We start from the raw sequence: 27,120 nt of genomic DNA on the forward strand, positions 1-27,120 counted from the left end.
CGTATTAATGAACGCGTCGATCTCAGAACCTTTAAAAGCTAAACTCAATGTTTCCCAAAACTATTTCCGTTTAAAATTCGAGGAATTTAACATATTGAAGACACCACTATTACGATGTGGTATTTTTGTGCGAGGCCGAATAGTGCGGGAATGGATAACTACCCAAATTTCATAGCCCAGATTATTCAAGACTTTGGGTATCTCCTAGTCGAGTAGCCTCGACACTCTTGTTTCGGTTTAGATATCTTGTTGTTTTGATTATTTGCTGGGGAAACTAGTCGACGCGGTAAGTCGGTCCCCCACGAACAGCTAAACGGCACGTAAACACCTGTTCCTCGTTGCCTATGCATCATTATCAGTGCCACGCTTCGAAATGTTGTTATTGTTATGATCTGTCAACAACAGCAACAACAACAACAACAACAACGACAACGACAAAGTTAATCTTTTCATATTTTGCATAGCAGCTCAGCGGGTTCTGGATTCATTCAAATGGATCAAAACAAAAACTCGAACCGGTATTCGACCGGTAAAGCTAAGGGTAATGCTAAGACTAGATCGTAAGATCTAGTGTATGCCATATGATTTAGCCAGTATTTACTATTTAATATTGTAAACTAAATACCTAGTTTATATACTTTATTGCGGCAAAAGTCAATTTCAAATTATGCAGTATTACAGTTAATAATAAGTGTTTGTTTGTTTGCTTGTTTGTCTGTTGCATATATGTTTGTATATGTTTGTATATGTTTGTATGTACGTATGTACTATTTTAAAATACTTAAAGTACCTTTGTGCAGTAATTAAACCTAAAATAGTTTATAAATAATATGTGTTTAAGACATCAAGCGCTCAAGAGACTCTCAAACATTCCCATTGCAGCCAAACAATCAACAGTATTGCATGGACTGACTGCGCACACCTATCTACATTTCTGTTGGGGTTTCGTTTCATGTTAAAACTAGTTTCGTATTTTAAAATTGTGTTACGATGATCAGCATTGCAGTATGTGAATGTCATTAAGTATACTTCTTGATTTAATATCAAATGATTGATATATATATATATATATATATATATATATATATATATATATATATATATATATATATATATATATATATATATATATATATATATATATATATATATATATATATGTTTAGTTGCCATACAAATAAGTTCTCTAATGCAGAAGTTTTAGAATCTTTCGAACTCAACTCTCGAAATACTGGACTCCTCCTGTACCCTGCTCTAATTCTATTCCATTGTACATTCAATCTCCAGCAGTCAACAATCTCAATTAGTCTACGATTGTGGCTTAAATCGGATGTTTACAGCGAGAATTATATATCTTATATGACTTTTACTTGGAGCTTAGGAGATTCGCGTGATGTACCTTAGATATACATAGATATATATATATGTATATAATGTTACATATATATTTATAATTGAATGCTCTGCTGCGTTAAGGGTAGATACTGATAAGGAAATACTGCATTAACTGGGACAAGCGCTCGATATGATTCAGGTCCACAGGCAGTGCCCTAGTCGCCCCTCCTAATCGTGGGATAAGTTCAAGACATCGTCGCCCACGTTGTTTTTCGGGATCTTCGCTGGCGGTGGTGCAGCCAGATCGGCCACCGAGGCGAACTCCATGCGCTTCTTGGGCATCGCGTTTCCCAGCAGTGCGCCCGGTGGAGCCAGTTCGCTGTAGAGGCGACTCAGGTCGGGCGAGGGACGTCGATGTGAGGAGCCGCTGCTGCCATCCGACGGCGCCGGGGATGGCGTATTCGAGGGCACGCTTGATATGGCCAAATCCACGGCACTGAAATTGTATTTGCTGCCGGAATTGGAATTACCACCGCCTGCACCACCGCCGCCGGCGCCACTGCTGATCGACTTGGTGGGCGTGAGGCGCTCCAGGGCCGGCGAGGCGGAAGACTCCCTTGTGCGCGCCGATGAAGGCGTCGTCGACTTTGGCGGCTTCATCATCATAGCCGATAGCGATTCCTGCTGAATCTTGAACAGAGCCGACGGCGACATGAACATGTTGTTCGCTGCCAACGTCGACTTCGACAATGGATCCGGTATGCCGTACTTTCCATGCTGAAAGAATGCGGCGTAGTCCTGCATCTTCTCCTGCGCCAAGGCATTGTAGTAGGCGGCCGAGTTGCTCAGCGTTGACGAAGATGGAACTCCTGTGGACATGGCTGCCGCTGCCGCTGCCGCTGCCGCTGCCGACGCTCCGCTGCTGCCTGATTTTGTGGCACTGCCCGCAGCAGCTGCCACAGCAGCAGCAGCGCCCGATGGTGTGGCGAATAGTGCGTCCAAATCGGCCGCTGCCTTATTCTGGCGGTACAGCAGCGCCTTGATCTCCGAGTCCTGCTTCTCCAACTGCAGCAGCTGATTCAGCATGTCCGACTGCATGTCCTTCTGCTTCTGCTTCAAGCTCACCGCGCCACCGCCGCCAGTTGGCGCCAGCCCCCCAGCGCCAGCAGCCAGCAGAGCGGACAACTCGTTGTGCGCTCCACTCATGTGCTTGCTGCCCGTCGAGGCCATGGCGGCAGCAAATTGATTATTCGGGTCGAACAGCTTTGTGTAGGTCTGCAGCAGAGCTGTGTAGTCCGCCTGTGCTGCCGATTGCTGCTGCTGTTGCAGCTGCTGTTGTTGCTGCTGCTGTTGCTGTTGTTGTTGCTGCTGTTGCTGCTGCTGCTGCTGCTGTTTTTTTGAACTGCTGCTGCTGCTGCTGGCAACAGGCGGCGGCGGTATCGAGGCAGCCGCAACTGCAGCCATTTGCTGCTGTAGGAACACGTTAAGGTCATTGCTCTGCTTGCTCTGCTGCTGCATGTAGGAATCGTAGCCCAGCAGCTTGGACGCTTGGATCAGATTGTTGTAGTCGGCGTTGAGCGCAGCTGCGGCCGCTGCTGCCGAGGCTGACGACGACGTTGCCGATGTTGACTTTGAGGATTTGCTGCTGCTCGGATTTGCGACCTGCTGATTGCCTGTCAGATAATTCAAGTCGGAGCCAAAGCCCAGAGTGCCCAGCGTTGTGGCGCCCAGTGCCTCGGCCTGCTGCAGCAGCAGCGCCGCATACTCCGGCGACCGGATGAGCTCACTCATCTTCAGCGGATCATTCTTGAGCTCGTCCAGCTCCTTCATGAGCTTTGTCTTGTACGAGTTCGACGATGAGCTGGAATTGGACGAAGATGAGGACGCCGAGGACTTGGAGCGGTCCACCTTTGACTTGCTGCCGCCGTTATTATTGCTATTGTTATTATTGCTGCCGCTACCGCCGCTGTTGCTGCTGCCAGACGGCATGGGCATGTTGAAGCTGTTTGAGTAGGCTGCCACTGCGGCTGCCACATTGGGATCGCTAAGATTGCCCAGCCCCGCAGCTACATTGCTGTTCTGCTTGGAGCCACCCACCTTCGCTGCCGCAGCAGCCAACTGATTGAGTGAGGAGCTGCCATAGTCTTTGCGCTGCTGCTGGAACAGCGAGGCCAAGTCGGCCTGCAGAAAGTTGGGCGGCAACTGGCCGGCCAGCTGGGCCAAGCTTGCGGCCATCAGATCATTGGCCGTGGGCAAGCAGGCTGCCGACGGCGGCACCAGCGGCGTAGTTAGATCGTACTTGTTGGGCGTGATGCTCGGGCTATTCCTCGCAATATCGCTCACACTGAACTTGCCCGGACTGGGCGCCGGCGAATTGCGAGTGCGTGAGGTGTGCGACGAGGCATCCGACTTCGCTGGCGAGGGCGAGGCACGCACCGGCAGCTCAAACTTGGCAGGACTGGCGGCATTCGACGGCAGCTGAATGCTCGTTGGGCTGTCCCGCGGCGATGCCGACTGCACGGCAGCAGCAACGGGTCCACTATTCGTGCTCACTGCTGGCGTCTGTGGCGGTAGCAGTTGACTCACAGCCGCCGCATTCAGTGGCATCGCGGGCACCACTGGAACTGTTGTGGCTGCTACTGCTGCTGCTGCTACGGGTGTCGTATTTGTGGGATTCGGAGTGGCTAGCGGGGAGAGCATGCGCACTGGATTCATGTTGAGGCCCGAGGGCATGCAGAGCTGTTCCTGCAGCGACATTACCTTCAGTTCGCTGGCCTTCTGCTCAGCCTGCAGCGTGGTTTCCTCCTCCGATTTGCGGGCCATGTCAACGGCAGTCAACTGAAGACTCTCGCCCATCGGCTCCTCTTTCGGCTGTTCCTCCAGCTTAATATCATTTGCCAGCTCAGCTTGGGGCGGCGCCTCTGTTTTTACTACAACTTCATTGTCGTTCTCATTGTCGATAATTTTAATGGTTTTCGGTGGTATAAAATCATCCTCCTGCTCACAGTCCAGCACGGCGCAGAGCCAGTTCCACAGCGCCTTATCACTTTGTTTCGATGGAAATTTCGGATAGAGCGTGTTCTTTAACTTCTCGTTGTAGGTCACGTCATTGCTGTAGATATTACGGAATTTCACAATTTCGCCGCGAAACTGAGTGTAGTAATCAACGCAGGACTGTATTTCCGTGCGCACCTCCTCGGGTATCTCTTTATCGGGCAGCACAGAGTATTGCATTAGCATCGGTCGTCCATATTCCATGGACTGTTTATTCTCGTTTGGGGGCACGATCCAAATGCACTTGACCACCGATTCCAGAGTGGGATTCTCCTCATAATAGGGAGCTGCAAAGGTAATAAGAGCAATTAATCTATATTTTATCTTCAGTAAATACAGCCAGCTTACAAATGATTAGTGAAACACATGGCGTATACGTCAGATCACTAACGCCCCGCATTCGTATCTGATAGTCGAGCTGTGCATCGCAATCGCGCAGAGTGGGCTCGGCCTGAAATTTGGGATGCGAGTGATACCAGCCGACGAGCAGCACTTGATCTTGTATCATCATTTTCTGTATATCTCGCTCTACTTCCGCAGCCCGTTGTCGATCGAAGCGCGTGCTACGGCACGGATATGTTTTCGTAATTGTCAATGCTGAAAGGACAAAGAACAGTTTAACGTGACATCAAACACAAGCAAGTTCAATTCTCGAGGCCGGACTCACTGTGCGTGTTCATATCCCAGGTGCCGCCCAGGTAACCGCACACCTCACGCATCGTCAGGTGACAATGGAAGTCAGCCAACAGCAGGGCGGAGGAGGTGATGGTCAACAGAAACGGTTGCAATTTGCCAACCGAAGTGAATGGAATGGCCTCAATCATCATATTGGCATCACTGCAAGAAATACACTCATTAAATCATGCGTTAAGGAAATCCTCTTTATAGCAACTTACTGAATTATATTGCGATTGGCAACCGTGTTATGTGGAAATACTGTTCGTTTGACAACCAGATCTGGCGAATCGGTCTTGCGTTCTGTATCTAATACAAAAATATATATAAATATCATTTTTATGTTATTATCAATGTTAGACTAGACTTTTCTAGAAGGCTATCAAAGCTTTTTTCATATATTTAATCTTCATTCAATTGAGCTTATTATTTTCTTATTACCTGGATCGCCGTCCTCGGGCGTAGACTCCTTTTGTAACGCACATTTTCTCAAATAGGTATTTTTATATGCATCCAGTTTCTTGCCCTTATACTTCACGGATGCCCAACCGCACCCGCTTTTCTTTTCGGGATTGATAATGCGCTTGCAGTGCATGGCCCAGGCGCTGGGCGTTAAGAATATGGTTTCAGTCTCTTGTGATTTAATTTTACCGTCTGACAGCAAATCGCCCACAAATTTTTGTCCTAGATAATCAATAGTCATCAATGATTTGCCTGGCTGCAAAACATTTGCGGCCATTAGTGTTTGCAAAGTGACTGTGCGGCCGGTCCCATTGAATCCTTCATAGTTTTCTTTCGCCTGTGCATAGGGAAAAGTAAGATTATTGTAATTATATGAATTTAAATTATTTCAACTGTAACAAATGAAGCTCACCTCATCATCATTTTCGTCGTCGGGCCCATCGCTATCCACGTCCTTTTCACACAGGCTGTCGTCTAGGATGGATATCCGGCGGGGTGCACTATTTTCAGCTGGAGCTGCTTCTGTTTCCGCAGTCTCTGCATCGGCTTCGGCTTCAGCGGCATCCGACACAGACATATCGCGCTCCCCATCCGCATCGCCGTCGCTTACATCGTCATTTGTTGTTTGTGGCGGCTGAGGCGTCGAATCGCCCTCGCCATCACCCTCGCCGTCTGTGCTGCTGCCCATTTGATTTTCACGCGCTCCTAGTGGTTCGCCGTCGGGCAGTAAACCATTTTCCACACCGTTTTCCATACGCTTATTGTCTAGCCTTTAAAAAAAAAACTATTAAAAAAATCACGATAAGCCGCAGCAGCCGCAGAATTTATGTATGTATTCCACGACTTTGCTTCTTCTTCTTCGTGCCTCAAACGAAGATTGTTGGACTTCTGTTAACTTAACATTCGACAAAAGTGCTATCGATAACAGCAAGACAAAATAATTTTAAAAGTAAATTAAATTAATTAATGAAAAAATATCTTTAGATAATGCTCAAAATTATCTATAATAATTTAATAGCATTTCAGTCCAATCAACTGGTTGAATAAATGCAAATACGTTTTTTCATAAATTGTGAACCAAATCTGCTAACTGGTTACCAATCGTTGTCCGCAACAAATTAATAACATAACTATTAATACAGCTGTTTTCAACATTTATCGATAATTAGTTTCACACTCAGCACTCAGCACCAAAGAAAATGTATAAAAGTTGAACGAACAGAGTGCTGACCACTTGATTTATAATATAAAAAATAAACAAACGCAGTTCATTATTTAACTATAACTTGTAGACCCATATTTCGTTTACGCGATGCTGACAATAACTCGTGCTACAGTAAACAACTTCTGTAGAGCATGTTTACAAGATTTGGGTAAATCAAAAAGCACACAACTGCAACATAATTTGAAAGACAATCTAAAACTCTTACGCATTGTGGAACTATTGGCAGATGGAATACAACCGATGACAACAAGAATGAATTTAACCATGCCAACTCGTCTCTGCCATAACTGTTATACCAAAATCGGCATATTTTGCAAATTTGCAGAGATGTCCATCTGTTTAAAAATTGCTCTTAACGAGATAACGGCCGAAAATCTCGATATAATGGAAAATACTAAATTTAAAGCAACATGTTTTAAAGTTAAATCGGGTAATCGTGCCTTTTTTCCTGAGCAACAGAATTTAATGGGACTTATATTTTCAGGAGTTAAATTTAAAGCAACATGTTTTAAAGTTAAATCGGGTAATCGTGCCTTTTTTCCTGAGCAACAGAATTTAATGGGACTTATATTTTCAGGAGTTAGTGATAAACCATCTCTAGCTAAAACTATATGTAAATATTGCACTCAGAAGTGTGAAACATAACTTGAATTTCAAAAGACAGTGCAAAAGAGTCAACAATATCTCAAATCCACTATGGATATGAGAGGACTAGATGAGAAACTAAAACAAAATAGACATGAAAATGGCACTGAGGGAAGCGAACACAATCCACGACACTTGGTGAATAAAATTTACAGGGCTTTTTTATTTTTAGTAAAATAATATTTATTTTTTATTTTATTTATTTATTTTTTTATAGCGCATCAACAAAAGAGAAATGCATTTTTCCGAAAGTGGCAGTGAATCTGAAATAGATAACATTATAATTGATTCATCCACAGCAGTAAATTAATGTCCATATTGTCAACGAGAGTTTAAACGCAAGACCCATTTAAATGACCATGTCAGATTGGTCCACGAAGAGATTCGTCCCCATAAATATGGCTTTTGCGAACGCTCATTTGGACTGCCCAGAACCTTATGCATCCATATAATGGGTCACACAAAAGAGCGTCCCTTCACGTGCAATATTTGTCAGAAATCGTTTCGGCAAAAGACTGAATTGAATCTTCATATGAATAACCATTTGTCTAACTCGCAATTTAGATGTCCAAGGGACCTAGACTCCCACATATCTCGGCACAATAACAAGGAAGGATATCAGTGCAATACGTGTGGACAAAAATTGAAGAAACTTTGTCATCTGAAAGAACATGATGATGCAGTGCATCTAAAGCTACGTCCCTTTATATGCACCCATACTAACTGTGGAAAGGCTTTCGGTGCACACAAAACTTTCCACACACATCAAAGGACGCATACGGGAGAGCGCCCATACAATTGGAATATGTGTAATAAACCATTTTCGAGCAAGGCAAGTCTTTCTCGACATGTACATTCTCATAATGAAACGCTCGTGAAAGAATAACTTATTGAATAAATATAGTAGTCACCAAAAATGAAATGATTTGCTCGCTTTAATTATTCCGTTTTCGAATTCCAGCCATTATGAAATATCGTTAGAAGTATCAAAACTACATATCGATAGTTAGAAATAAGAAACATATCGGCAGAGCAATCGATTGGCTATCGTAAAAAAAGCGCGCAGGCACAAGGAAAGCCGGAATAAATTTGGACTTGTTCTGTTAACTGGTAAAGGTGTTAAATAATAAGCTTCAATGGCACTTTGGGTAGACAAATACCGACCCCGTGAACTATCCAAACTGGATTATCATAAGGTAAACATATATTTGATGTGGTGTGGGATTCTTTGACCCATATTGGTAATATTTTAGGACCAGGCTGAAAATCTACGCAATCTATGCAAACAAAGTGATTTTCCACATCTCATGTTTTACGGCCCATCCGGAGCTGGCAAGAAGACCCGGATAATGTGTCTGTTGCGTGAAATGTATGGGGCCGGAGTGGAGAGACTACGCAACGAAACAATGAACTTCACAACGCCTTCAAATCGAAAGATTGATATAATGACAGTGGGAAGCAACTACCACCTGGAGGTGAATCCCTCAGATGCTGGCATGTACGATCGGACTGTTGTCATAGACTTAATCAAGCAAGTGGCACAAACGCATCAAATAGACGTCAACGGCCAACGCGAGTTTAAAGTAATTGTTATCTCTGAGGGAGACGAACTCACCAAAGACGCTCAGCATGCGCTGCGTCGCACTATGGAAAAATACGTCGCCACATGCCGCATTATACTCTCCGTCAATTCTACGTCTCGCATCATTCCAGCCATCCGCTCGCGTTGCCTGGGCATCCGAGTGCCAGCACCAAGCGAGGCGGAAATGATAGCCGTCCTACAAAACACATGCAAGCGCGAGGGCCTCGTATTGCCGCCAGAGTTGGCCAAGCGCGTGGTCGAGAAGTCCGAAAGGAATATGCGAAGAGCTCTACTAATGTTGGAGGCCTCCAAAGTGCAGCAATACCCCTTCACAGCGCAGCAGCAAATCGCCGAGCTGGACTGGCAAGTGTATCTGCGCGAGACAGCAGCCCAAATTGTGAGCGAACAAACGCCAGCCAAACTGGAAAAGATTAGGGATCGTTTATACGAACTGCTTTCACAAGGCGTGCCACCGAATCTCATCTTTCGTGGACTCGTTGAGCAGCTGGTTAACAACTGTGATATGTCCATCAAGGCCAAGACATTGGAGTACGCAACACAATACGAGCATCGCATGCAGAATGGAGCAAAGCATATTTTCCATTTGGAGGCATTCGTGGCGCAATTTATGAACATCTACAAAAAGTTTCTAGCCGAACTGGCGATGACTGATGATTTTTAACATAATTATAATAATATATATATAATCTTTCAATGAAACCCACAAAATACATTAGAAACTCTTAACCGAATATTTGCTGCTGCTGTCGATTTTGTCTGTCAGTTAATATGGCTAACTTCATTTTATCGTCAGTGGTGCGCTTCACGGTCTCAATATATCGGGCAACCTCTTCCTCCAGCTTGGCATGTGCCTGCAATTGATCAGTTACGAATATGTGAGATTTACAAGCACAATTGGGATCACTTACCACTTCGTATTCGATATGGTGACTGCCATTGACGTGCAGGCCGTGCAGGAGTAGATCTATTGTGTTGATGGGGAACGCCAGCTGTGGACTGGTCACGTTCACTGAATGCTGAAAGTCGAAATATTCGCTACCTGCTCCCAGCATGGCGCCAATCATTTCGCATGCCAAATCGGCTGCGTCGAGCAAGCGATTATGCTTCACCAGCAAATGAAGCAGCTCCCGGGAGTTAGCCAGCTTGTATGAGTCGTACAGCCATTGGGGCAGAAATGCATTCAAGTTAAGTATACGATTAGCGACACATTTGCGTATTGAAGTCGATTCATTCAGCTCATTGTCGACCACTAGTTTTTGCAGCAGCGACCAAGCCATGTCCGCTGCACTGCTGCGATGAGGCAGATCTATAAAACAGGATATATATTTATTTTGCAGGTTTAAATTCGATCAATTGAATTGATTTATACCGGCTAAGTCATTGTTCTGCAGCCAGCACCAAGCATCCTTAGTCTTATCCTCAGAGATGCTAACACAGGCAGCCGTCAGACTCTCGAATATGGGCAGCACAGAGAACGAATGGCCCCGTGCCAGCTTCAGAGCTGCTGTATATAGACCACAAGTGGCCAAAAGGTAAGAGAGCTCCTCAGCGTCGGCCATTTCATAGGCGCCGACATCCTTGCGATGTTGCGCCAGTTCTTTTAGAGCCTCTGCGTGTAGCAGCTCTCGACGAATATCGCTTAATTCAAGTACAACGACTTCATGGACTCTTTCAATCTCTTGTAAATCGTCCTCGTTGCTGGACATTTCCATGGCAGCCTTATCATCGCCAATTGTGGGCTTAGCAATCCATCTATAGCGACTATCCACCAAATACAGTGAGTTTATGCAAACCAGTAACGACGAGCATCGTTTCTGGAGCGCATCGGGTGCATCGCTGTCCACGTGTAGACGCATGGCCTGCTCGTACATGACAGTCGCAGCTGTGAAAGCAAACATTTATATAATCAAAGTACTATATATATATTCAATTAAATTACCTTTACGCATATTTCCTTTGTTTGAATGAAATGCGTACAGAAAATTATAGACTTCGTTCTGATCGATACTCAGCGATCGTGCACGAGACTCAACGATGTTCTCGAATTCCTCTTGCAGGCTATTATAAGGCAATTGCATGAGCAGATCAAAGCGTTTGCATTGGAATAGCATTATGACCAACTGACGTAGACAATCCTTTCGACGCGACGTATCCGCATTGTAGACCAAAGCATGATAGGCCTCCTCGTAGTGGCCCAGTTGCAAATGGTTATTAAATACTATAGACTGGAACATGGGCAATTGGGGATCATCCACAGTCAGCCTGTTCATAGCTACATGGGCCAATTGAATGATATAATCGTGTGCCGAATGCTGTTCAAATAGCTGAATAACTTTGAGGTAATAATGCACCAAGGCCTGTTTGGTTTCGGCTTTTGTTGGCACAATTTTCTGTCGTTTGAGAACGTTTGAAAGCGTGGAATAGAGTGGAGTGTTTTTCAGTACATGCTGAAACAAAAATGGCTCCTTGAGCACACTCTCTTGAACTTGCTCGAACAGATTAATTGCTTTATGTGGTTCGCCGCAATCCAAAAGCGAAACTGCCAGCATGAAGCTTCCTGAAATATAATAATAGTTAGCCACCGAACCTAGCATAAGAATCTTCAATATGTATATGTATTTACGTGAATCAGTTTTCTCGGCACACCAGCCCGACAATAAGCGTTCATAATCTTGAATAATGATATGATGGCATGTGCCAAAAAGCCATTCAGGGAATACATCATTCCATGCCTCTGGCCAGCTGAGATAAAATGTGTAAATTATTATAATGAACAGAATCAAAGTATCTTTCCTACTTACAGCATTTGATTAATGCAGCCAACCAACTGTAGCAAAATCTGGCGCATTGACAACTGCTGCACTAATGCATTGGGCTCCTTCAACAGCATCGAGAGTGCGCTAAATAAGCCCTTTGACTGCAAGAACAGGCATAAGAGCGTTGTTTGGTTGTTCAAATATATTTTGCTCGAATAGGGCCTCGTATATCCACTGAAAAGCTGTGCACGCGTCAAACGCTGAATAGAAACCTCACTGCACATGTAAAAAATAAACAAAAGGTTAAACGATTCTTAACATAAAATAATTAGTTGCATATTACAAGTTAACTGGCGTATTGAGGGAAATTGGTGTCTCGGAAATCCAGACAAGTGTGTAGTAGGAGTTCAAGAAATTGACATTAGTTGTAATAGTGTAGTCGCTCTTAGAAGAACTTCCATATAGAATGTACTGTATAATCAAAAGATTTCGGCAAACGGCAAAGCTGACAAATAAAATAAAAATATATTATTTAAATATATTATCAAACTGTAATTTGATTCCCACCGTATCATTGCCATTTGCTTGACAGTCTCAGCGAGAATCGAAATTCCATATTCGCTGCCAAACAATGCTCCTGTCGACTGGAGAAACCTTGTGGACTTCGAGTAACCGCCTGAAAGTTATGATTCCAGATTTAGCAGCAGTCAAGAAATGCAATTGACTTTATTCGAAATATACCTGCGGAGTCGGGATACGCATCTTCGTCGACAATGGCAAGGAAATCAAGCAACATATTAATGGCTGCATCCACAATCGGGATCGATATCAGCTTCTTTCTGATTTTCTCGACGGTTCCAATCGGCAGTGCGATTCCATCGTTATCATCGTTATCATTATTTTCATCACTCTTTGTAATTTGAATCAACAATTTTGAAAGAACTTCATCGTCGCGTTGGTAGATTTTCTTTTCCATTTCGATTTTAATATCTTCGCTCAAAATCTTCTCCAATTGGTTGATGACCACCATTAGTTCAATAAACCCGTGGGCAGCTACAATATCGTTTTGGCAATAAGGTGCCACAAATGATACCACATTCGTGTTGTGTTCCCCGACAAGCATTAAATGTTCGAGCATTTCACATGGACGCAGCAACGCAAAGGATTGCCTTCGAATAATGCAAACAGCATCCATGGCACCCAGAACGGATAAGCCCGTTGGCTCAGAGAACTTGACGTGATATTGCTCGCAGCAGGAGTAGAAACGATCCCAGAGTCTGGTCGCAATCTCCAAATACTCATCGTCGCTAACAACAAAGTCTTTCAGTTCATTTTGTATCTCATCCTCGACCGTCTGACAGACCTGCTCCTTGAGCATACCCATTGTTATCTGCTTCATATCAAACTGCATGTTAGCGCGCATGAACATCTGTGTAAAAAAAATAACCATAATTAATTTCTCATCGTTAGACAGATATAACTGGGAGCTTACATAAAGTGCCTTGGCGATCACGTTAATATCAAATCGACCCGGATGAAATATATAGGAACAGTATGCTTCTCGTGGGTCGACACCTTGCTCTATGGTGAGGCAATATCGATCCGGTGGAGGCTCCAATGCAGCAGACACCCATTTAACTGACTTGTCTTCATCTAAGAAAATTGCCGACACATTGAATTCCCCCTCAGCATTGCTCCACAATGTCCAAATATGCGAGCAAGTAGCATCGAAGTCAGCTAAATCCATTTCGGGAGCTGGCACCTTATGCCGCAGCGTCAAGCCTACAGTTTTAGTGTTTGCGTCGTTCGCTTGATTGCAATCAATGCTTAGACAAATGAATTCGGATTCCTTTTCATGCGACAAAAATACACAGAAATTATGATCATCTATTTTGCGTAGCAAACTGTTTTGTGCTAAATATATAAACAAATAATTAGATAAATATGATTACATTTTTAGAGCTTATAAAACTTACGACCCTGAGCACCGTGAGAGTCGACACAGGCATAAGAGGCAACACTCTGTAAAGTGGCCACCGACCACAATCGAAGCTCGTTGTTTCTATAAAGAACCAAGAGAAACATTTCACCTTCGATACGACTAAATGCCATTGATACAGCTCCCTCTAAACTTTCGCCTCGACCACTGCAATGGAATTCAATCACTATTTATTTAATAAGTTATCTACTTCAAGACTTACATCAGGGCGCCTTTAAGGTTGCTTAAAAATCGCGGCATTAAATGCGACTCTTTAATTTCATGTGAAACCGTGCCGCCCGTTCGACTGTTCATAATGTAAAGCATAAGTTTTGAATGATAGTCGACTGCAAAAAAGGCCTCGTCTTTATCTCCCAACATATCGGAGGCTGCAAGATGTGGCACATTGATAGCCATGGTTCCATCTAGCACATAGAATGTGCTGCGGTCCTTCAAGAACGCGGAAGCATCATAAAATATGGAATTCCTATGCGAATCGAGTGAATTAGATGATGATAATTTTGTATTATCCATGTGCAATGGAAACACAATCCTATGAATGCTGCTGACGGTCACCGCCAACAGATTGACGGTGTCTCCCTGCTCGGCGAGCGAGACATTTAGAATCGCGGAATCCGTAAAGCGTAAACGAAGGTGGTTTCTCAGAAGCGATACATCTAAGCTAACTTCAGATAGTTCCACTATATCTTGATATGTACGCCTGGAATAATATGCATCCGTTAATCAAATATGTATTTCATTATCCAACCAATGCTTACCAATAAATAAAGCGATTCCTATTTTGGCCATTGGTCGAACAATTGTAGCAATAGCTACCCGACTTGCCAAAAGTTTTGATATCCTGCAGTGTACTTTGTGTACCTATTTCAGCCAGAAAATAAATACATTTAGCATTCTTTACCAAACCTCTCTAAGGCTACAATGGAATGGTACCACGCAACGCACCTGTATTTATTTCGACTTCTACCCACTCCTCGGGGTTTATATTTTTAGGAATAACTTCCCGATAGCTCATATTAGATTTTGTATTCATCTTAAATTAAAAATGTAATGCCAAATATTGTAAATATCTCGCAGATTTGCGGTAGCCGGCGAAAAACACGCGCGACTTATCGTTTGCTAATGTTATCGATTGCGTTAGTGATGACAACTCAATTGGACTCGATTTGAATATTTATCGATTCACAGTTCCGTAGTAATTCCAATAACATCGAATACACGTGTGGAAAATTAAAACTCAGAATGATTGCTATATTCAGTAGCTTATACTAATTATTCCATTTCCATAAAAATATATAAATAACCATATTCGATAAATTGCTCTCTATGGAACTAGTTGATCTTACGATGTAAGCATCGCTGGTTAAATTACGAGTAAACACTGTTAACTACAGTGCTCGAAATGTTAACACAAGGCACCAAAACATGTGCCGATTTGTTGTTAGTGAGTTGCAATAGCTATTTCGCTTTTGATCTAATAAAAACATGACAGAAAATAGCCAGAGTACGGATACTTTATCTCAAAATGAGGATGATATGCTCATTTGCCTGCCTGGAGACCGTCTGTGTCGCGTGGAGGACAACATCGTTGTAGGTCAAGGCACATACGAACAAGGGGGCTATATTTATGCCAGTAAATCGGGAATTATTAATATTGACGAATCAAATGAAAAAGTAAATATAACGGCTAATTTATGTGAACATTAATTTAATCCATTTCCATTTCAGTGCCAAATTGTAAGTGTACACAAGCCTGGCTTCCATTTGACCATTCCGGCAACAGGAGACGTTGTCACAGCTCGGGTTCTAGTGACGACACCAAAGTTCGCCAAGTGTGCGATATTTTGCGTGAGGAATGTGTTACTCGAGAGCAGTTACCGCGGTTTGTTGCGCAAGGAGGATGTCCGCGAAACGGATAAAGATCGTGTGGATATTTACAAGTCATTCAAGCCCGGCGATGTCATATTGGCGCGCGTTGTCAACCAAATGGAGCAATCCTTTATGTTAAGCACAGCGGAGGCAGAACTCGGCGTGGTGGTGGCCTATGCTAGTGATTATCGGAAGAATCGAATTCCCATGGTGCCCATTGGTTGGAGCGAAATGCAGTGTCCACAAACGACGATTAAGGAGCCAAGAAAGGTGGCAAAAGTATTGCCCGAGAGTTCAATTAAGTCGGAAAAATAAAACAAATATTTACAGAGTAAAAATATCTCATTTGATTCATTTTATATCAGCATCTTGCTTGTCTTTCTATATAAAATTAGAAATTTTAATGCCACGTTTTTGAAATGATTTTTGTATGCAATTGAAGGAATGTATTCTTGGATCTTCACTTTAAGCAATTCTTCTTGCATTCCTTTTCGGAATTAAACAGATTTTTTGTGCCCTGGCATCCTCCATAAATAAAAGATTCGCACAGTTTCTTTGCCTTTATAAAGCGCCACATTGTAAACATCGCTCTACAAGGACCTGTTTTACTTGGTTCGGCGTCGCATAGCTCTGATGGATAGTATGATTATTTTGGTGGCCGTTAACAAATTAAGTGGCTTACTTACTCGCATTATAAGAGTAGCAGACATGAATAAAAAGTAGAAGGATTCCAATCATGGGCCAGATGTAGCACTTCATTTTAATTTAAAATGTTAATTTTCAGGAATCCTTAATTTTGGAATTGTTGACAAAACTTGTTTGCCTACTAACAATCAATTGATAGAAACTGATGTTTTCTTTGTTCATATGGCTTGGGTTATTCCAAAGCCGTATCGTTCAAGTGGCATGAATGTCATAGTCAATACAGAACTATTTGAAAAAAATCAAGTGCCAAGTTTTACACTCTATAATTCTTGAGCAAGATCAATTGCAATTACGAATGTGCTGTGATTTTTTTTTTTTTTATTGTTAGCTTTAGAAAAAGAAAACTCGAATATACAGGGACTTACCAACACAAATTTCAAGCACAGCTCGCCGCCCTGATCAGGAATATATATACTATACCGCAGCGCCTTCTCCCTACAATATATATTTTCATAAAATCATTATACCCTGATTTTCCCTTTTAAATGGTTCAATAGTAACGGTAAATTAGAAATGGTGCTTCAAATAATTTATATAATTACCGTATAATATAAGACCAGAACTTCTGTTATTGAGAAAGTATTCACTCTATTGAAGAATTTCAATGACTGGTATTCAAATTTAAAATTTGTTAAACATGTTGATAAATATTCGTATTAATTGTATTACCTTGAATTGACTAATTCGTCGTTAATCGCCTAGTCAAACTTTTGTTATATTGCCAACCGTAATCAATTAATTACCCAATTTAATGGCCCTTTGACTCGACTGTTCTGATTGTCTTTCAGCAAGGGCCAATTTATGGGGCAAAGCTATAAATAGTTCTCGTGAAGAGCATAAAACAAATACCATTAGGAATTTGTCAATTCGGTGCTAAATGCAATAACAACACGAATTATGCTGCCAGCCAAAATGGAAATGGAATCGCGTGCTCGGGCATTATAGATGGCTATAACTAATTCAAGCCTTGTATCTCAGCGCAGGTAAGTAGGTCCGCAGGGTCAATGACTAAGTTGATGGCAGTGTTACAGGTGTGTGCACAACAAAAAACGGCTTAAAACATACCCACGCGCGCTACCTCTCTCTCTCTCTATCCCTCTCTCGCTTTCTTTTCAACAAATATGTTGCAATGGACAGGGAAGTGGACAGACAGCCAGCCAGCCAATCATTGTTTGATCAATAAGCAGCACAACTTGTTTTGGCCATTACGATGCCGGTTAATATTCAATTGAAAATAAATAAAACCAATATGATATTCAAATGAATCGCTCGGCAGTCAGTAGACAGTGTCTTAGCCTTCCAAATGGCACTAGGGGGCCTGCCCGACTGAGGCTATGTGTCAGCCTGGAAACTGCTCATTCACAATACAACTACAGAGAGGGCAACGACAACGAGAACGGCAGCTCCGGAAAAATGGTTCAGATATCCCAAACGGAGGAGGACATTAAAATCTCCATTGAGTTGAATAGGCTGGTCACTCGAAAGCCAGATGTGGTACTCCTGCCGCAGTACATAAAGTTCAACAATCCGCCGATATTCTTTGAGCGGCATCTGGCCCAGGAAATTGATGAAATGGCCAGCTACTGTCGCATCTTCAAGCACGAGGCGAGAATCGTGCTCGTCAAAAAGCATCTGGGGATTTGGCCGGAACTGTTCCAGAAGCTGGACAAGGAGGCGTTGATGAAGAAGCGGCTGGAAATCGCCGATCTGATCGTGGAACGCAACAAGAAACGTGACGAGATGGCTTCGGAGCGCTACGAGCACAAGCGACGCGCCGAAATCGAGAAGGAAGTCAAGCGAGAGGGCGACATTAGGGATCGCGTCAAGAAATTCCAGGAGACCTCGCGCCAGGAGGCACTCATGGTGGGCGTGCGTAAGGAAACACATGTCAAGCCCAACAGCTCGCTGCATGGCAACAACTCCGCTGACAACGGCAACAACAAACAGCAGCCGACAGTGGACGTGCGCCAGGCGACGCCGGTGGTGCGATATCAACCACCCCTCGCGATGTCAGCGGTGCGTGGCAATGGACGCATTAGCGTGAGCTTCTCCAGTCAACACAAGATGAACACGCCGAAGCGCGAGTCCCAGGAGGGAGTCCAGATGCCGTTCACTATACACGACAAGCTGAATGGGAATCCGCCGGCCCGGGAGAAGACTCCAATGGAGACGCTTGACGAGTGAAGCAGCATTTACAGTTGAAAATTATAGGTGTGTGTATGTGGGTGGGGTGTGTGCTTGAGCGGGGGTACATGTGTGTGTGGGTGGGCATGCATGTGTGTGTGTGAAACATTTCCAACTGATTAACTGAAAATAAATGTACATTTTATGTCATAGATGTCAACTATTGCCGTTTGAAGGAAGCACTAGCCTTAGCTTGTTTTAATTGGAATAGTTTTATTTTAAATTAGATAAAATATACAACAATTATTACATATGCATATCCATTATACTGTTTAATAAGCTTTTCAAACAAAAATTAATAATTATACACGTTCGCGTACCTTTTCATTAGAGTGTTTCAGTATAGGTTATTATTTAGAAAATATTTATATAATTGCATATGTATTTAAGATTAACGGTATATACTTTATATATTGCAATTTCATAGCGTGTGTGTAAAATGCTTTCGACTTTCCTTGGAGTTATACGATTTAATTAATTCCTATATTTACAAACTTTTCAATTGTCATTTTGTTTATTGTTAATTATCGCTTTTGTATTCGAGTTCTAGTGTTTATATATCGGTTTAATATCCAAAAAGCAAGTCTATATCATCTACTCTATTTTATTTCTTTCTTTCGATTTCCAATTTGCACTCTTCCAGCCCACGCCCACACCACACCACATCCTTGACGTCGGAGATGGGCGCGCATGGAAAAGAATTGAAGACAAGATTTAGCAATAATTATCCTTATTGGCATCCTGCATCAACGACACGAGTATTATTCCCTCACGAGGCTTAGGCTTAGCCATGCTACGAATATGAATCCATACAAATACCTTTATATATAATATATATAAATATGTTAATTGAAATCAAATAAGATCTCAATTGCGATTACATATAGCTGTGTATATATATATATATATATCCATAATTACTCTTGGTATGTGTATATATGCGTGTAAATATGTACAATTCGATTTAAATTTTGATTTAACGTTTAGTATATAGTAGATAGGTATGTACGCATATCGGGATACTCTTATAAGGTATGGTAAAAAAAAGCTTTGGCGCTTTGTAGTAATCCAACTGGGTGTCCATTCATAACACGTCCTGCAACAGTTTTCTTTGGAATTACTTTTTCTTCTTGTTTTTAGCAATTTTATCCGGCTTAACCGAAGCCATCAGGGATCAAGCAGAGGTTTCATTGGTTTCCATCCAACCCTCGCTGTCATCTTCACTGTCGGAATCTTCCGACTCCGACAGCTCAATGGCCACTCGCCTGGCCAAAATCGATGCCACATCCAACATTGCCGTATTGCGTTCAATTTCCTTCAACTCCGACTTTTCTACCTTCCGCAATATAATGCCTGTAATAGAATATATTTATTATTTAGGAGAGGGCCTTCAGGACTGTAAGTTCCATTATGTTACCATCTCGAATAGCTTTCATCAAATCGTTGCGTGGATCGTGGAATGGCGCCTGTATCTTTTTAGCACTCACAATGTGTGAGCCGCCATTTGGCTGGCAAAGCTGCAGTTCCCCATTGGCCAATGCCTTGGGCATAATTTGGTGTGGATGCGACTGCATTTGTACTGCACCGAGGCCACCCTCCTCCACTGGTGGTGGTGGTGGCGGCGGCGGTGGCGCTACATTGGGTGGCGACATTTTTGGTGAGTGCTGAAAGAGAGAAAGTAAGCCGTGATTTAAGACAAATCTAGCATGGCTGATCTATAGTGTACACCCACCTGATCGGGCACTGGAGGCGGCGGGGGCAAATCGCTCAACGAGTTCAGCTGATTGCTGTTTGTGATGCCCATGCTATTGAAAGTGTTGCTCAGCTGCGCCATGACCATATCGTTGGCATTCTGGGCACTGTTGCTGGGCGCCATCTGCGGAGAGCCAGCTCGCGATGTGCTGTTCGTGCGGCCCAGTAGCTTAGCTGCCATATGACCGCTGGCCATGCCGTTCATGCCCGACATCGGCGACACCACATCCGGCACTGGCGGCGGCGGTGGCAGCGCGTCCCGACTCGTCGACATGCTGCGTCCGCGCGTGGGCGTATTTGCATTCGATGCAGTGGGCGTGCCGCCGCCACTGCCATTCGATGGTGGCGCTGGTGGCGGCTGCGATGGTCGTGGCTTGGTGCGCGATGGCGTCCCCGGTCCATAGATCTGCTCCGGCGACATTGCGCCCTGCCCGCTCTGCCCATAGATTCCATGCGACTGATGGTAAAGTGAGCTGTCGTACAGCTGTTGTTGCTGTTGCTGCTGCTGCTGCTGCATGTGCATGTGCGACGCTGCCGAGATGCCATTGGTGCCGTACGCAGCCGCATACTGATTTGCCGCTGTCTGTGGAGTGAGTGGCTCGTAGACACTGCCATCGATCTGCTCCGACTGGTAGCTGCGCCGCAGCTCAATTGAATTGGGCCGCAGGGGGCGACTGTCGTAGATGCCCATGTCTGGAAAGTAACCCAAATTTATTATTAGTAAACTCGGTTGTGAATCGACAAAGAAAACATATATAATAAATAAAATATATCAAAACGAGAAACTCCAATGATAAAACGGATAAAACGTATTAAGAATACACATAAAATGGCAAAAGAGAACAAATAATTGCAAGCAAAGTCTGTATGTATGCGAGTCTGCGAATAAAATGAGCTGCGTATTAATTAAAATTAGTCAAAATGATTAACGCACAGAGTAAATTAAACTGCGTTAACTAGATGAGACCAAGAGTAAGGCTGGGTTTGTTAGCATTGAAGCAATGCTTTGAAAAGTTGCTAAATATATTTTCAAACAAATTTCAATTACATTTAAATGCCGATTCTTCTTTTTGCGCTTTTCCCAGCCCCCTTTTGAGCCTTATGAGTGTAAAAAGAAAGAAAAATGGCAGAATTAAAAAGTTATTCCATTAAGTAGAATAGCTAGTGTGCCCAGCTAAACTCCTGGGCAGGAAGGTGGGGAATTCGTATGCAAATTTGAGTGTAGGATTAGAGGGAGTTCTAAGAAAAACTTAATGCTAATAGTGGCTAGCTATGGGAGCCTACGGCGTGTTCATGTTTAAGGTTCTCTAATGGATTTCAGAATTTGCAATTGCTTGGCCAATGGGTGATCTTCGACTACAATTATTAAGCGATTGCTATCCACAACCGCTTAGTAACAGTAGTAGAGCATAATTTTTTGCTTTTTCCTATTTAGATTGACTGGATATCAATCCTGAATAAAATTATAAATGTTCATACATGGTGCTTTTATCATATTTATCGTTGATGCTGTTGCTGTTGTTGTTGTTGCTGTATATCTGCGGAACCTATAATCAAAATGCCTAGACAGAGCAAGCTAAGTACACACGGAATGTACACAAAGTAAAGATAAGTACATAAAGGGAGACTAAAGTGGCAAGTGATAGTAGTTAGGTACGATAGAAGTAGATGAAGGAACATTTATACATACAAACACAATCGATTTAGTTGTGTTTCGTATTTAATCTGTTGAGCTGACCTGTTATAGCGATAGCCGTTTGTTTTGCTAGATTACTGTTATTCTCCAAATGTGAGAGCATATTATAGGGCTTAACAGAATCTGGAAATGAGATGATCATGCGGTGTTTCGTTTAAACTACTTAAAGTACAAATATGTATACACAGACTATATAGTTACAACAACAAATGAGGTTAAAACACATATAAACAGATTCAATAATGAATCAATTCAATTGGGTTCTTAGCCATGATAATGTCTGAGCTTCGTTCCTTTCGAAAGAGCTCCATCGATTGAAATGTCTATTTAATGTATTGCATTTGGTATGCACGCACAATATTAATCAATTGTTATATTATTGCTTCAAAGCCAAGATTTTAGAAAATCAGGACAGCTAACAGCGGATTATAAATTTATGTATTACGTTGAGCCAATAATAATAACCGCAACTGATGCATTTGTGTTACGGTTAACAATTTCCAAATTAACAGTGTATGCTGGCAGCCATCATTAACACTGAAGATTAGTTACAGTGGGTGTTAAGAGTCAACATTTGCATTTTCTTGATTTGTTAATTAACATATAAAGTGCATGTTAAGACTTGTAATTAACATTAGCTTGATAAGCTAATTAGCATTTATAGCAAATGTCATTTGTATTTGGTTACTATATTAAATAACATATGCATCGAATATTGAGAGTTGTCATTAGCACTTGCATGTTGCATAACATATGTACAGCGTCTTCTAAAAGGTGAAATTATGTCCTTAACTTGTCGTAGTATTTTAAATAACATATACGTGTCTGTTAAGATTCATTTAAAACTTAAGTAACATCTGCAGCGTATGTTAAGAATCGGCTTTAACATCAGCACTATCTGTTAATTAACAATAATTATAAATGCAAAGACTCGCCATTTGCTAACAACATTTTGTAACATATACAGTACATGTTAAGACTCGCGCTTAACATTATCTTGATTTGTAAAATTGCATTATTATTGTGCCATTAGTTGATCAGGAGTATAAGAATAGTCGTCTTTAATTCTAAAATGATGCTGCATAGATGAAGTGATCAGGAGAAGAAGAATAATAATGTACTCTATACTGAAGCTGATGTTTTGAAAAATGTACAAATGAATGAACCGGATCGATTTGGAAGCTCTTGGCAAGCTTTGCAAGTAGCAAGCGATTGCAGGAAATTCAAATTACATGAAAACTCTTTAAGGTACATACAAATTTGGATTAACATTTTGTGAATATTAAAACCAAAACGAAAGCCAAGAAATGCGCGCAGTCGGTGACGTTTTGAGTTTCGAGCTTCGACCTGCGGGGCTCTAATGTACCGTACCTACTTGATATACACCATCGATATTCGCCGGCTGTTGTTGTACGGGCCGCCTTCGACGTGCCAGCGTTCCCAGCTGAATATCGCAATCAGCGTTTACAGTTTGGATTTCGATTAGCTGAGCTATATGTGCATACAGTAATTGGGCGTTAATCAACATGATTAATACGATGTGGGTATAATTAGAACAAGTACGTAGCAAATACGCAATGCTCTGATCACACACTTTTCAGTACAACGTTCAATAGATGCACCCACTGTTAAGTAACATTTCATTCACACAATAACATTTCCTTGACATGTTAGACAACATAACAGTGGCCGTTAACATATCGAACATTTCAAGCTACTTTATGCTACAATTGACATGGTAGAAGTGCAGCAAATAAATGCAAGTCTTTCTGAAAAAGTTCTTTCAGATTCTGATTTTTTGACCTAGACGCCTACACCTACGCCCGATGTTATTTATGGAAAATACGTCTACTTACTGCCATATCCGGCCTCTTCATTTGGCATTGCGTTGGGCGTGCGATAGATAACATTGTTGGGCATCAGAGTTTCGCCATGGCCCAAGGCGATTTGTCGCTGTTTCTCGCGCGTATTGTGCGGAGTTCGAACACGTTTGTTGTGACGGTTGTTTTGGCCGCCGCCAGCGCCTTCTTGTCGTGGTCGATGCGTCTTCTTGCCCTTGTCGTGCATTACGCGCTCCGTATCCTTGATCATCTCCTGTCGCCACAGCTCGAAGAAGTAATCGGGATCCGTGTAGAACTTGAGCCCGTCCTTACCATCATCACGATAGACATTGAGCTTGTCCAGCGGCGGTGGCTTGTCGCACTGGGCATACGTCTCCAGCATGAGGGCGGGCATTGTGGACCGTGAGAAGATCTGCTGATCGAATACCTTCGCCGACTTGAACGCCTTCTTGCGTGTTATATCTGTGAGAGGCACTTCCTCCACGGTGCTGTCCAGCTGGGTCACCTTTATAGCCAACCGATCAATTCGCGCCTGCAACGAATTGGCTCGGTCTCCAATGTTGCCCACATCCCGCGCTAGTTCGCCAAATACGTCCTCCGCATGTTTCGAGAGCGACGACAATTGCCGTATTATGTTTGTGAGAGTGGTATTTGTGACTGTCTCCAATTCCACGGACTGCAGCTCATCCTGCTGATAAACGGATCGCGCGACATGCACGGGCTCTATGGAACGCTTGGGCAACGGCATGTTTATCTGCTAGATCCGCAAAAGTCCTACAACTAAGCAGCTTTGGCTTCGGCTAATGCCTTTTCATCGACTGCAAAATGAAAAGAAAATACACAAATTAGAGGAGTATTAATTGGATCAACAAAATCAATGTGAATCAGTGTCTAACGAAGCACTTGAACATAGGAATGCATGTATAAACCATACATACATGCAGCTGCTGTAATAACATTAAATTAAGATTAACATATGCTGTTATTAGTTTATTACTAAATTATTCTCTACAACATTTGATTATCAGTCGCACTATTGTTTCTATGAACGCAGTTGTAAATGTGTATATATAACATACATAACATTTATTTTTATTTATAGTAGATTTAAAGTGTGGTTGCTAACAGTCGTGTCTCCGTCAAAGTAATTTAATTTGTGCATATTTCTTAATGACGGCACGTGTTCACCTGGCACTGAGATAATCAAGCTCTAATTCTTTTTTTTTTTACTGTAATTCCGCTAAGTTACACGAAAAATCCGCCCCTTTGTTCTTAACCGGGCTTATTGCACGCAAGCTTTTTTTTTTAATTCGTTACGCTCCATAGATTTAACCAAGTTTCTTAACTGCAACTGAGGCGAAATTGATAGAGAACAACAACGAGATGGAAAAACTCTTGTTTTATTTTATATTTAAAATTAAGTGTGATTGACAAGTTCATATGTCTAAACCAAATAACCGGATATTAAATTTACTATAAATATTTCTTAAGCTTTATCTTCATATAACTAGACCTTCATATGATTATATATATAAATATATATATATATATATATATATATATAGTTTTTTTTTTTTTTTTTAATAAAAACATTATAAAGAAAAGTATGTATATAACGTTATTTGTCATATACTATTTACTGTACGATTCGTGATTCGCTTTAACACCGGCCCAAGGTGTTTTGCACAGGCCAAGACACCCTCTTATGTGTGTGTGTGTGTGCTTGTGTGCGTGTCTGAGAACTTTAAAGTGTATTCAATTGTAAATTTGCCAGCTAAAAGAGCCAATCGTCATTTGGCGTGGACCACACCCACCAGATATGAACCGAATGTATGATAAGCCCACAACAAGCACTCACTCCTTAAGCATATAATAAAGTCTTATAATCGCAACTGCTTGCGAACGCTCCAGTTGCTTTTATCATTCGTCACTGCCACCAAAAAAAAAATTGTTGCTTTAATGCCAACTGGAGCCCAAGTTGTCAATATGTCTGTGTGTGTTTGTGCACATGCATGTACATTCATACACATATTATACACACATACGTAGTTGTTAAACGAAGGCTACACACAAAACATTTGGATTAAAATTTGCTCACACTCACACACAGACTCATACGCGCGCACTAAATTGTATATTACTTTCAAAAATTATCAATTTCCTTTGCACAGTGGCAAGTCGTTAAACTAGATAGCACTAAATTTCATTTGGTCTCCGTCATCCCCTCTCAACTCACCTCACGTCACGCACACTTTTCACTCACTGCACAGCAATATTAGATTAGGCCTTAGCGGTAACATACAATTCAAATTTCTTAATGCAATGTGTGACAGTTAAATGCTTTATACTTTAGATTTAATATGTATATTTTTACTTTTTCACTTTTTTGTAAATTTCTTGATTTCCACACCTTTATTGTAGTGGTGCACAATTGCATTAACACTGGATTAATCGATGTGCAATCGAATAGATGGGTCAAAATTTCAAGTTGGAATTACAGAGTTGCGTCTCGATAAATTTAATCAGTAATTGTTCACTTGTAAAAATGTATAACTAATTTAAAAGTATTATCGAATTAATTATATATATAAAAATAATTTAAAATACGCCATAGTTATATATATATACATATATGTACACATATTCATTTTAATGTCTCATAGTTATCGATAACATATCGCAATAATGAACGAGCAGAACGACCCTGTTTCATTGCATTCTTAAGACGTAAGGTTTTCACATATTCCTGCAAAATTTTGTAGCCGCGTAATACATAAATTACTTCTTGTTTTTAGATCCAAATACAATGGCTGGCGTTGCGACAAAAGGATCCAGTCTCATTAACAGTAAGTTCATTACTCCTGTAGAGTTTTTGCAATATTTTGCAAATTTCGGAACTTATGTAATGTTTCATTATAACAGGGCTGCTTGTGCAAGCAAGACCACAGTTGGACGTCTTTCTGAAATACGCCAAAGTGGAACTAACTCCCCCAACTCCAGCCGATATTCCAGCTATTCGCCAAAGCATTGGCAATATAATCAAGGGTGCAAAGACCGGATCTTACAAGAACCTATCGGTCAGGGAAGCATGGCTTAACACCCTTGTCACCGCCGAGGTTATCTTCTGGTTCTACATTGGCGAGTGCATCGGCAAGCGTCACCTCGTTGGCTACAAAGTCTAAATTTACAGTTACGAAAACTTAGCGAATGACAAATGAATTGTCATCCCTAACGATTATGTATGTAAACGAATAAAATTTCAAAATTAAATGTATCCATAACTTTGCGATTCAATGCTATTTTAAAAGACGCCATAGTT

At 42.0% G+C, this 27,120-nt stretch overlaps 8 protein-coding genes across 18 annotated transcripts; 4 read left to right on the plus strand and 4 right to left on the minus strand.

The window, feature by feature from the left end:
* Positions 1–596: 596 nt before the first annotated feature.
* Positions 597–6,280, minus strand: LOC108611820 (MPN domain-containing protein CG4751). The gene is made up of 6 exons (XM_018004628.2): positions 5,939–6,280; positions 5,506–5,863; positions 5,286–5,373; positions 5,057–5,226; positions 4,738–4,986; positions 597–4,676 (listed from the first exon to the last, which is right to left on the minus strand). The coding sequence occupies exons 1-6, from the start codon at positions 6,278–6,280 to the stop codon at positions 1,564–1,566; spliced, it is 4,320 nt and encodes a 1,439-aa protein (XP_017860117.1). The 3' UTR covers positions 597–1,563.
* Positions 6,281–8,396: 2,116 nt separating this feature from the next.
* Positions 8,397–9,730, plus strand: RfC38 (replication factor C subunit RfC38). Its single transcript, XM_018004426.2, has 2 exons — positions 8,397–8,592; positions 8,650–9,730. The coding sequence occupies exons 1-2, from the start codon at positions 8,533–8,535 to the stop codon at positions 9,658–9,660; spliced, it is 1,071 nt and encodes a 356-aa protein (XP_017859915.1). The 5' UTR covers positions 8,397–8,532; the 3' UTR covers positions 9,661–9,730.
* On the minus strand, positions 9,651–14,899 carry Nup160 (nuclear pore complex protein Nup160). The gene is made up of 14 exons (XM_018004425.2): positions 14,700–14,899; positions 14,513–14,615; positions 13,957–14,454; positions 13,732–13,901; positions 13,248–13,669; positions 12,497–13,184; positions 12,323–12,431; positions 12,099–12,260; positions 11,801–12,031; positions 11,623–11,741; positions 10,939–11,556; positions 10,369–10,881; positions 9,908–10,305; positions 9,651–9,850 (listed from the first exon to the last, which is right to left on the minus strand). Exons 1-14 carry the CDS (start codon positions 14,785–14,787, stop codon positions 9,722–9,724), a joined length of 4,248 nt encoding a protein of 1,415 aa, XP_017859914.1. The 5' UTR covers positions 14,788–14,899; the 3' UTR covers positions 9,651–9,721.
* A 65-nt stretch (positions 14,900–14,964) lies between these two features.
* On the plus strand, positions 14,965–16,037 carry Csl4 (exosome component 1 Csl4). Its single transcript, XM_018004428.2, has 2 exons — positions 14,965–15,428; positions 15,483–16,037. Exons 1-2 carry the CDS (start codon positions 15,240–15,242, stop codon positions 15,936–15,938), a joined length of 645 nt encoding a protein of 214 aa, XP_017859917.1. The 5' UTR covers positions 14,965–15,239; the 3' UTR covers positions 15,939–16,037.
* LOC149269996 (kunitz-like toxin PcKuz1) lies at positions 15,947–16,564 on the minus strand. Its single transcript, XM_089464184.1, has 2 exons — positions 16,310–16,564; positions 15,947–16,253 (listed from the first exon to the last, which is right to left on the minus strand). Exons 1-2 carry the CDS (start codon positions 16,380–16,382, stop codon positions 16,084–16,086), a joined length of 243 nt encoding a protein of 80 aa, XP_089320310.1. The 5' UTR covers positions 16,383–16,564; the 3' UTR covers positions 15,947–16,083.
* Positions 16,565–16,919: 355 nt separating this feature from the next.
* Dnaaf4 (Dynein axonemal assembly factor 4) lies at positions 16,920–18,672 on the plus strand. Of its 4 annotated transcripts, none has more exons than XM_089464181.1 (3): positions 16,920–16,939; positions 17,117–17,311; positions 17,360–18,672. In XM_089464181.1, the coding sequence occupies exon 3, from the start codon at positions 17,589–17,591 to the stop codon at positions 18,510–18,512; it is 924 nt and encodes a 307-aa protein (XP_089320307.1). In that variant the 5' UTR covers positions 16,920–16,939; positions 17,117–17,311; positions 17,360–17,588; the 3' UTR covers positions 18,513–18,672. The 4 variants fall into 4 exon arrangements, with proteins under 4 accessions (XP_089320307.1, XP_089320305.1, XP_089320306.1 ...); XM_089464180.1 differs by lacking the exon at positions 16,920–16,939 and adding an exon at positions 16,941–17,055; XM_089464179.1 differs by having other exon boundaries at positions 16,928–17,311; positions 17,466–18,672.
* Positions 18,673–18,705: 33 nt separating this feature from the next.
* SCAR (wiskott-Aldrich syndrome protein family member 3 SCAR) lies at positions 18,706–26,282 on the minus strand. Of its 8 annotated transcripts, XM_089464177.1 has the most exons (7): positions 26,038–26,270; positions 23,817–24,619; positions 23,332–23,451; positions 22,003–22,083; positions 20,245–20,957; positions 19,930–20,176; positions 18,706–19,865 (listed from the first exon to the last, which is right to left on the minus strand). In XM_089464177.1, the coding sequence occupies exons 2-7, from the start codon at positions 24,547–24,549 to the stop codon at positions 19,687–19,689; spliced, it is 2,073 nt and encodes a 690-aa protein (XP_089320303.1). In that variant the 5' UTR covers positions 24,550–24,619; positions 26,038–26,270; the 3' UTR covers positions 18,706–19,686. The 8 variants fall into 8 exon arrangements, with proteins under 8 accessions (XP_089320303.1, XP_017858432.1, XP_017858433.1 ...); XM_018002943.2 differs by lacking the exon at positions 22,003–22,083 and having other exon boundaries at positions 26,212–26,282; XM_018002944.2 differs by lacking the exon at positions 23,332–23,451.
* Positions 26,283–26,448: 166 nt separating this feature from the next.
* Positions 26,449–27,075, plus strand: ATPsynG (ATP synthase, subunit G). Its single transcript, XM_018002951.2, has 3 exons — positions 26,449–26,528; positions 26,597–26,647; positions 26,724–27,075. The coding sequence occupies exons 2-3, from the start codon at positions 26,608–26,610 to the stop codon at positions 26,981–26,983; spliced, it is 300 nt and encodes a 99-aa protein (XP_017858440.1). The 5' UTR covers positions 26,449–26,528; positions 26,597–26,607; the 3' UTR covers positions 26,984–27,075.
* The last annotated feature ends 45 nt before the right edge of the window (positions 27,076–27,120 follow it).

Source organism: Drosophila arizonae, chromosome 3, assembly GCF_054131065.1.
Source record: "Drosophila arizonae isolate 15081-1271.41 chromosome 3, UAZ_ARI_1.0, whole genome shotgun sequence".
NCBI classification, from domain to species: Eukaryota; Metazoa; Arthropoda; class Insecta; order Diptera; family Drosophilidae; genus Drosophila; species Drosophila arizonae.